The following is a 9,561-nucleotide window of genomic DNA, read 5'->3' as shown; positions in this document are numbered from 1 at the left end:
AGGAGGGAGCTAGGGAGGGAGGGGGCGATGGCGGCGGGATGGAGGAGGGAGGGAGCTAGGGAGCTAGGGAGAGGGAGGGGAGGCGGCGGCAGCAGCTGGCAGCAATGCGGCGGCGGCGGACGACGGGGTGAGGGTGAGAGTGAGTGAAGTGAAGAGGGGAGAGTGAGGGGCGGCCGGGTCGGGTGGAGAAGATAGGATGGCTTTAGCAGTAGCGCTCTTTAGGGCAAAGCGCTACTGCTAAGCTCAATAGTAGTAGCGTGTTTACTGAACATGCGCTAATGCTATAACTAGTTTGGCGGCAAGGTCGTGGCAATTATAGTAGTAGCGATGTTCACTTATGGCGCGCTACTACTATGTGTATATCAGTAGCGTGTTTTGTTGAGATGCACTACTGCTAAGTAGCAGTAGTGCCTTATTTTAAACTGCGTTGCTAGTAAGATTCTTGCGTTGCTAGTAAGACTCTGTGTATAAGGTTTTCCCTAGTAGTGTAAGAGTGACAAAAGTGAAATGTCAAACTCTAGAGTGGCAAAAGCAAAGTCGGCAAAAAGGTAGAGTGGTAAAACATTGTTTTCCCATTTATTAATACGAACCTTCATTTTTATATTGGTTCTTGTGTCTACCGAGAAATGATTATTTCTCATATTCTAATAAATAATAAGCCTAAAAACAAAGAGAGCTCACATTCTTCATGATAGTCCACAATATGAATGGTCACCGTCCTGAGCTCGGCTAATTTGTGAAAAATGTTATCTTGGATCTTAGTACATTGGAAATTTACTGTCTTTCGAGGGGGGTGGTCGATGCTAATATTACTAATGCCCCTCTTGGAATCCATGTAAAAAAGTAATCACGTATCAGTATATCACTTTACGATGGTATTTTTAGTAGCTACCAATGAAACAATCCAACCACTGCATTTCCTTGTATATTGTTTAGGGGTCTTGGTGCAATTTTGATTATGCATGTGATGCTTTTGTACTTTTGGTGAACCATTTATAACAAATCAGGATCCTTTTTGCAAAAAGAGAGAGAGAGAACTTGATCTAAACAAGCAACATAAACAGAAATGACCTACAAACTCCACACCATGTCAAGCTCAGTTTACATACAAATACAAAGACACACTAACACAAGGAACTTGCTAGACATATCCATTAATATATGGTGAAGTATTCCAAGAACCACAAGATCAACAAAACTACGAAAAAATTTCAAGGATGGCTCGATAAAATCAATAAGGCTGTAATATAGGGAGTCGATAAGGATATGCGGGATGTGCTAACATAAGAGGACATTTATTTCCAACTCGTCGAATGCATAAACACGAGGAATAGATCAGTCAAAAGAAAGGGACTGCTTGTTAGCAATCACAACAACACCTTCGGCAAAAAGATGGTGCGAAAATAATAAAGAAGCAAACGAAAAGCTCCTAGCAATACGTTGCATTGTCACCAGGACGGACAGTGTTGGGCCAATCCTCGGGCTGGTTACACTGTACTATAGCTACATTATGCTAGATAGTGCTTCTGAAAGCCCGCTGGTGGTCTTTGCGCTCCTGGCCATGACATAGTGTGACTGTTGTCTCCACCCCCGATTTGGCATGATCGCTAGAAGAACAAATGAAACAGGAATTATAATTCAGACGTCATCAATGAATCACCCTTTGCTCTAGCTTGAGAGTATTTAGCCATGTTATAGCTTGAGAAAGGGCAAGACATACACGCTTTCAAGAAATATTCTTCATGCTTTGCTCTGCCATATGCTAAAATGTTTGCTGACTCTATGACTACAAGTTTGTTAATATGTTTTGCAGATCATATGTGTTTTCTAGTTGCACACATGATTGAAAAACTAGCCACCATTGTCATTTTCATGAATCGAAGGCATCTCCTTTTCATCAATCAAGGCAATTGGATTTTGATATCTTAACAGGCGTTTAAGATAAAAGAAACCTACACATCTCTCGACATTTCAAATATCAACAACTTTACACATCATGAGAAGGCTAGAACCACAACTGCAAGGGAAAATAATCGAGCTAGCCAGTAGAAAGCTAAGACTAGGCACAACAAGGAGGAAAATATAATATCTAACGGATAGGGAACTACTAAATAATCATTCGGTCACTCATATAATCCCAAAAGCTATCACAATAAAATACAACAACATTAGACAAGAAATAATTGGCATCAGATGTGTATCTACTTGCTAGCTGTTGATTTAGTACTGGAACTGAGTGGAGTTTTATCTTTCGTTGGAAGGTGTAGTTGTGCATCTGTGTCCAACAACATTCCCTATGGTAACTTTCCACAAGCATGAAAGAAAAATCGATCATTGTCATTGTGAATGACAAACAAATGGCACTCCAAAACAAAAGATTGTGTCTTTGATGCTCTATAATTTCTGAAATGTGTGTTTCCTTTTTCAATGGATCACAACATGTACAATTTATTCTGGTAGAAGATAGCAAGTCCACGTCCACTAATCTAAAACAAATGTTGATTCGTGTCACCGGCAAGGCCAAAGTGTCATCCAGAGCTCTGATCCATTGGTCGATGATCCCAACTACTGTTGCGGACGTTGGTAAACTTTCAATCTAGTGGTTGATCCTAATAGTAAAAATAGTAAAAGGTTAACCTTGGCAGCTTGCTATTGCACCCCAATGAATAGTCAAAAGGACAAAATCGTCAACCAATTGTGCATAAAAACAAAATATTGAAGTGTTGGCTCACCCTCATTGTCATTGAGATCACTGCAAAGGGTGTCTTTGCACATCCTTGAGGGTGATCATGTCAGTAGCTGTCACATGTCATCATTGGTGTCTCTTCCCCGCATGAACTTGCTCCCATATCACTGTTGGCAATGAAGTTATGCAGTGTGGTCCTGTCGCTACCGCTCTCGTCTTAGCGCGCTGAAGAAATAACCATGTGGCCAGCATCACCGTCTGTAGGGTTCCCTCCGTCCCACGCGTTTTGTTGTCCCTCGCCGTCCATACAATGTAAAGAGAAGTCATGTTGCGTGCGTGTGGGTGCGTGCGTGCGTGTGTGCGCGTGTGTGTGTGCACGTGCGTGCGCGCGCGCGTGCGTGTGTGTGTGTGTGACCATGTGGCCGGCATCACCGTCTGTAGGGTTCCCTCCGTCCCACTCCGTTTTGTTGTCACTCGCCTTCCATACAATGTAAATAAAAGTCATGTTGTGTGTGTGCGCACGTGCGTGTGTGTTAGTTTTTTTAATGTCACGGGCTTAGATTGGACGGGAAAATAAACGAAAATGGCCACATCCAGACATTTTTTTGGCCTTGCTTGGAAAAATGTTGGGCGGCAGTAATTGTTTTCCTTTTTTTTGTAAATTACACCACAGCTTCGCCAAAAACAAGGGCCGGCCAAGGGGGCTAGGTAGTTAAAATAACAAATCTTGATTTCTCACATTTCAAAATGAAACTGGGCAGGCACCGAAAATAATAAGAAGAAACTATGCGCTGATCAATGATTGAGCTAGCCATCAACATAAAACATGATCGGATGAGGGGGCAAAAAACTAGGAGTTGTTTACCAAACGTCTAAAAAAACTACTGTTTCCCATCCATATTAGTATTTATACTATGGATACTACTCTATGATAGTACTATAATACTGCTTTATGATACTATGATGATATGCAAGATATAATATCATACACTAGCATTATATATATATATATTATATATATATATATATAAAATACGAGTATATAATACCCCACTGCAACCAGCCTAAACAACCAGTGAGATCCACACACACGCGTCTTAGCTCCGTCACTATGCACCATGAAGGTGCCTGCATGCAGCAGTCTTCACAAAGGCATCAGGAAACCCATGAAATTTGGCGTTTTTTCTTTTATGTTTGACATCAACCCATGAATATGTGTTCGTAACGAGGAACATGATACAACCCATTTACCACCAGTTCACCACAAAGGCAAAACAAAGCCTTGCACTGTATCCACAATAATTGCAAGTTCTGCACAATTATTGCAGCACACTAGTCATTTCCACAGTTACTCTAGATCTATAAATATATGCTCCAAGAGGAAAAAGGTTCGTGACACATCACCTATATGCATCTTTCATGTTGGCCACGCGATTCGGAAAGGAAGGGAGGCGCGGAGCTAGCACGGGCAGCGGCGCCGCGTCAGCTCGCGTGGCCATGCGGACTAGAAAAAGATCCCAGGGATCCAGCGGCTTTAACCAGCTGACCTGGGCGCTGCCTAGGCCACATCTTCCGAATCAATTGGCGTACATGGACCACGTCTCTCTGATTAACAAATTGATGTTTTTTCTCGTGTGATTACCTGTTATAGTCACGACACATGAAGCGATAGTACCCTTTTTTGGTATCCTTTTCCCACCAGTCTAGGATCTTCTGTGAATTTTTATTCATCAAGCAGCGATGTCCTTTCGTGTGTCGTTTTTTTGTTCTTCTGCGCAGCTTAGAACTCCGTCTGTTTGCAGTTATGTCACAGGATTTGATGGGTTTAAGTTCCACAATTTTATTATGCTGACAGGGAACAGCTTCGGTTTGTTCCATGCATAGAGTCAAAGCAGCTGGCTGGAGTGTTTTAGTAGCTCCAGAGCGCGGCGTCTGCTCCGCCGCCTTCGGTGTCCCAGCACGCGCCGGCGACCGGCGGTTGCGGCGGCTCGAGGAGAAGCCCCTCCGCGAAGTACGCATAGTATGTGTCCAGGTCCATTTCCCCGGACATATCCAGCTCGAACATGTTGCAGCCCAGTGTGGCCGGCACCGCAAACATTCCGTCGCCAGAAGGTAGGGACGACGTCCACGACGAGCCGGTATTTTCCATGGACGACTGCGCGGATTGGCTACAGCTTCCGTCATCGACGGGGACGGTGGCGGCCAGGGACGTGGTGGCGGCGCCGCTGGTGGCCTCCCGGCGTTGGAAGTCCGCGACAGCGCTGAGAGCCGAGCGCCGGACGTCTGCAAAGTCGGAGAGCGCGGACGGCACGGCGAGGAGCCAAGCGGAGTCGACGAAGTTGAGACACGGGGTGGAGGGGCCGATCAGGCCGAGCATGGCGGCGTCGTGCGCTCGCGCGGCCGCCTCGGCAGTGAGGTGCGTGCCGAGCCAGAGCCGCTCGCCGCGCTTGCCGGGGACGCGCACCTCGCACACCCACCGGCCGGCGCTGCCGCGGCGCCGCACGCCGCGGTACACCGGGTGGCGCGTCTCCTTGAACTTGGTACGCCCGGCAGGACGCTTCAGGTGCGAGGAGGACGACGGCGAGGACGGGGAGCTCCGCTGCTGGTCGGAGCCGGTCATGTCCATTGGTACTGCAGGTGGTCGGTGCTGGCTCGAGCTTACGTACGGTGGGCCGAGGTCGATCTATGGAGTGTGAGAGCAGGCTGAGCTTGAGCTAAGGAGTGTTGGTTATGCTTGAGTATCTTGTGGAGTGCGCTGCTTTATAGTTCTCCCTGACGCGCTCCAGACTAGCGGCAGCGACGAAAGACGCGTCAGGGATTTGCAGAGTTGAAATGAAGGCACCTTCTTGCTTCATGAGACTGACAGTTGGGGCCCCTGCGTGTGACGATCTAGCAAACAGCAGGCTGGCACAAGTGACGCATTTTTCTGCCGCGTTTATATGTTGTTCTCCAGCGATTGAGTGTCTTTGCGGAGCTTACGCGGTGTGGGGAAGCGGCACGGGACAAGTGACGCGTCAGGGAATTGCAGCTTTAAAAAGGAAGGCATCTTCTTGCTGGAGACTCGTTATACGCGGTGTGGGCAAGCGGCAGGGGACAAGTGACGCGTCATGGATTGGCACCGTGAAAAGGTGTTGCTTGAAACTGATAAATGGGGCCCACTAGCATGGACCAGCCTTGGACAAGTAACGCATTCTCCTCGTGTTATGTACTTCTGTGCGAAGACAAGTACCACATTTTTTTTCAAGCACATTACAACCGTAGATGGCCGAGCACAGTGTTATCCCCAGCTCACCAGTTTTCAAGTTCTCACACTCACACTATCCTTGATTTTTTTCAGAAATTCTGATGATGCGCGTTCACTTCTGAAAGATTGAGCTCTATGCAAAGTGAGTGTTGTATGTACATCTTTATTTTAATGTTTACTTTCATTTTCATTCGCGCGACCAGTTAGGAAATACGGAAATCAAGGAGTGTTTCATACTGTTATTAGCAGGGCGGATACCTAAAAGGAAACATTTAGACCCCTGGCATTCAAAATGGAGGCGTTTATTAGTACGAACGTTGTCCGTGGTATTGGAGGCGTCTCCCACAACCCGAACCATCATGCGAAGTATTAGCCACATCGGCTTTGAGACGGAACTGGAAACCGTTGCTTGTCCATGTACGAGAACTGCCTCCAAAGCTCGATTTTGAACTAGTGGCATGAGCCACTAGGTCCCGAACGAGAGACCGGTGCTTGTGCACCGAGCTCTCTGTCCGGAATCACTCGGCCTCCTCCATCGTCCATAAGGAGGATGTTCATTGGAAGCGCTCGAACACCATCACCAGGGATCACGCGCTTCCGCTCCGTCTCGTCACTACAGACATCACAGGTCACGCCTCCTTGATGAGCTCGTTGACGTTGGTGAACTATGGTGAACTATGTACACAACCACCATCTTGCAGAACTTGAGGTGGTCTTCACGCGCACACCCCAAGATCAGCTTCGTTCATCCACAAATGGCTTGGACATAACAGTCAAACTGGTGAGGGCGTATGTGACTGCGAGATGGAGGTGGGTGGCCGACTGCTGTGTGTGGCTGCGTGGTGGAGGTGTGGGTGGTGAGGCGGTGGAGCCTGCAATGATGACTGTGGCTGCGGGATGGAGGTGGGTGGTAGTGGAATGGTTGAGGTGGATTAGGGTTATGCACGGGTCACGTCGTGCTTATAACCGTGAGATGAAGGTCCAGAGGCCCGAATAATATACAAAACTAAGTGAAGTGTGTTATATCAGACACTCGGCTTACATGTTTGGTATTCTTTTATAAGAGGTAATTACACCAGTGATGCCTCAACTTGCCGTCAATGTTCACTTTGGTGCATGAACTTGAAAAATACACCGAACTGGTGCTACAACTTGGCTATTTGGTTCAAATACGGTTCGATTCACGTTTTCATACATCCGGGCTGCTGACTAGGATGACAGCGTGTCTGCGGGACCCGTTGTCCGCCACTGCAAGCGCGCACAGGGGCGTGTGGCTGGAATGTTACAAAAAAAACCTTCATGTTTTTATTTTTGCACAGAAGCCCCTGAGCCGGTGGGACACAACACCAACGCTTCGGCCCAACCCCAAATCCCTAACCTCGTTCCCCTTTCGACTACAGCAGCACAAGTAACACGGAGGCGGGGAGCCCTCGAGCTGGTCGTCGGCGGCGGGCTTTCGAGCTTGTCGGTGGCGGCGAGCCCTTGATCTGATCTGCTGCGGCGAGCCCCTAGAGATGGACGGCGGCTGCGAGCCCTAGAGATGGACGGCGGTGGCGATCCCTAGAGCTGGACGGCGGCGGCGATTCCCTAGAGCCGAGGTTAGCGACGCCGGCCACCTCTCTCATCCCTTCTGTCACCCATATTGGACTCCCTCTCTCCCATGTTTCATTTGTTGTCCATGTACAGATGGGTGGCACCGGCGTACCGCGAATGGTCGACGTCAGGGCAAAGATGGAGGAAGACGAGGAGCAATGGGTGAAGATTGTTCTGCCTATATTGGGGCAAAAATCAGGTATTCAATCCGTATCCCCGTCTCTAGTACTCCGGTTCATAAAAAATGGGCCGTTTTGATGATTGCGACTGGAACGTAGGACCATGAGCTGCCGGGTGTGCTTGGTTGCATGTCACAGCAGTAGCTAGATGTGCATTTCAGTGGGCTAGATCCCAAGGGTGACTTGTGTGGGCACGGGAATGCTCGTGCTCGATGATTTTTGGTGTGGCAGTATGAGGTATAGTCAAGTGTTAATTCTGGAGGTCCTCTTAATTTTGTGATTTGTACATAATGTGAGTACATCACATCAATTATAATTGGAGCCTCTTATTACTATGTGAATTGTCGATTAACAGGATGAGAAGAAGCTGAAGGACAAAGATGGTGACATAGAAGCTCTGAAGGAAAAGCAGAGAATGGAGAAGAGATCAGTTGCTATACAGAGATATAGGATGAGAATGTTTGCTGTATTGTATTTTGACTTAGTCGCAGTAATGTTTGGAATGGCTGGCAGGTCCTGATGTATTTTATATAAATGTATTTTGGTTTAGTTGAGACAAAATTCAATGAGATGTACTACTGAATTGGTTGGTCCGTGTACTGACTGGAAATAGCAATTTCAGATGTTTTGTTTCCTGTACTGGAATGATATATTCCCAAACTGAGATGTTTTGAGATGTTTAATTAGCTAACACAGTACATCTTGCAGCAAACCAAACTGAGAGTATGTAGCAAAATTTGAGAAATTAGTACAAATGAAAGCAATGTTGACAACAAACATGATTTGAATCCAATAATTCATGTGCGTCCAGATATGCATGATAATTAAGTGTAACCTTGACAGTAGTACATGATAATTAACTTCACAGCAGCACTGAATATTACTGCCAAAGCTTGGCATGCACATTGTGAAGAGATACAAATTTTGACAGCAATTGTGTGAACATCTGAGCTAAATGCTGACAGCAACAAAGTGATATTCGGTACCAAAATTTTGACAGCAACACTACGAATAAGTCTGGTACATAACATTACAGCCAAATACTTAAAATTTAAGGTACGTAACATCACATTCCAAATGCTCACTACATTAATAAGAAAAATAAGAATATGTCTTGTAATCAAATCTAAGCAAAAGACCAAGTTCATTATTGCATTTTCATCAAGTTCAGATATGAACTTGTGTATCAAATTTCCCATCCACATGGAGAGGAAGTCATCAGGCCACTCAACCCCTTGTGGTGCATTTTGTGTGATGGGCTCCTCCTCTGCTCCCACATGTGAGTCATCTGCATTTGCTCCTAACATCAAGTTCCATAGTCCAACCCCTGATTCTGTCCTTCCTCCATTGCCATCTACTCTTCCAGCACCTCTTGCACCTCCTATAGCATTGCCTCTCCCAGCTCCTGTTCCACGTCCCCTTTCACCTCCTCTAGAATTTCCTCTTCCACCTCTTCCTGTAACTTGTCTCTTCCTGACTCTTGCATTTGGATTTACTTGGTGGCTTGCACTAGTAGAAAACAGGGCTTTGGTCACGGGGCAATATTCACATTAGTCCCGGTTCAGTCACGAACCGGGACTAATGTGAGCATTGGTCCCGGTTCGTGCGGCTAAGGCTTTAGTCCCGGTTCACCTGAGCCCTTTAGTCCCAGTTTGAGACATGAACCGAGACTAAAGGGTGCGATGCCCTTTAGTCCCGGTTTGTGTCTCAAACCGGGACTAAAGGTCCCATTTTCAAACTCTACCCCCCGGTGGATCGCCTTTTTGTTTTGAAAAAATCAAAAGAAAATGATAAAAACTTCAAAAAATAAAATCCTTCGAGAGGTAGTTATATTACTACATCTACTAGTTAGGAAAATT

The 9,561-nt window shown here is 46.4% G+C and overlaps 1 protein-coding gene across 1 annotated transcript; it reads right to left on the bottom strand.

The window, feature by feature from the left end:
- Positions 1 to 4,595: 4,595 nt before the first annotated feature.
- On the bottom strand, positions 4,596 to 5,312 carry LOC119297726 (dehydration-responsive element-binding protein 1H-like). The gene has a single exon (XM_037575399.1). It carries the CDS (start codon positions 5,310 to 5,312, stop codon positions 4,596 to 4,598), a length of 717 nt encoding a protein of 238 aa, XP_037431296.1.
- Between the last annotated feature and the right edge of the window lie 4,249 nt (positions 5,313 to 9,561).

Source organism: Triticum dicoccoides, chromosome 5A (genome assembly GCF_002162155.2).
Source record: "Triticum dicoccoides isolate Atlit2015 ecotype Zavitan chromosome 5A, WEW_v2.0, whole genome shotgun sequence".
Taxonomy (NCBI): domain Eukaryota; kingdom Viridiplantae; phylum Streptophyta; class Magnoliopsida; order Poales; family Poaceae; genus Triticum; species Triticum dicoccoides.
The sequence above is the reverse complement of the archived record's forward strand: the minus strand, read 5'-3'. Positions and strand labels throughout refer to the sequence as shown.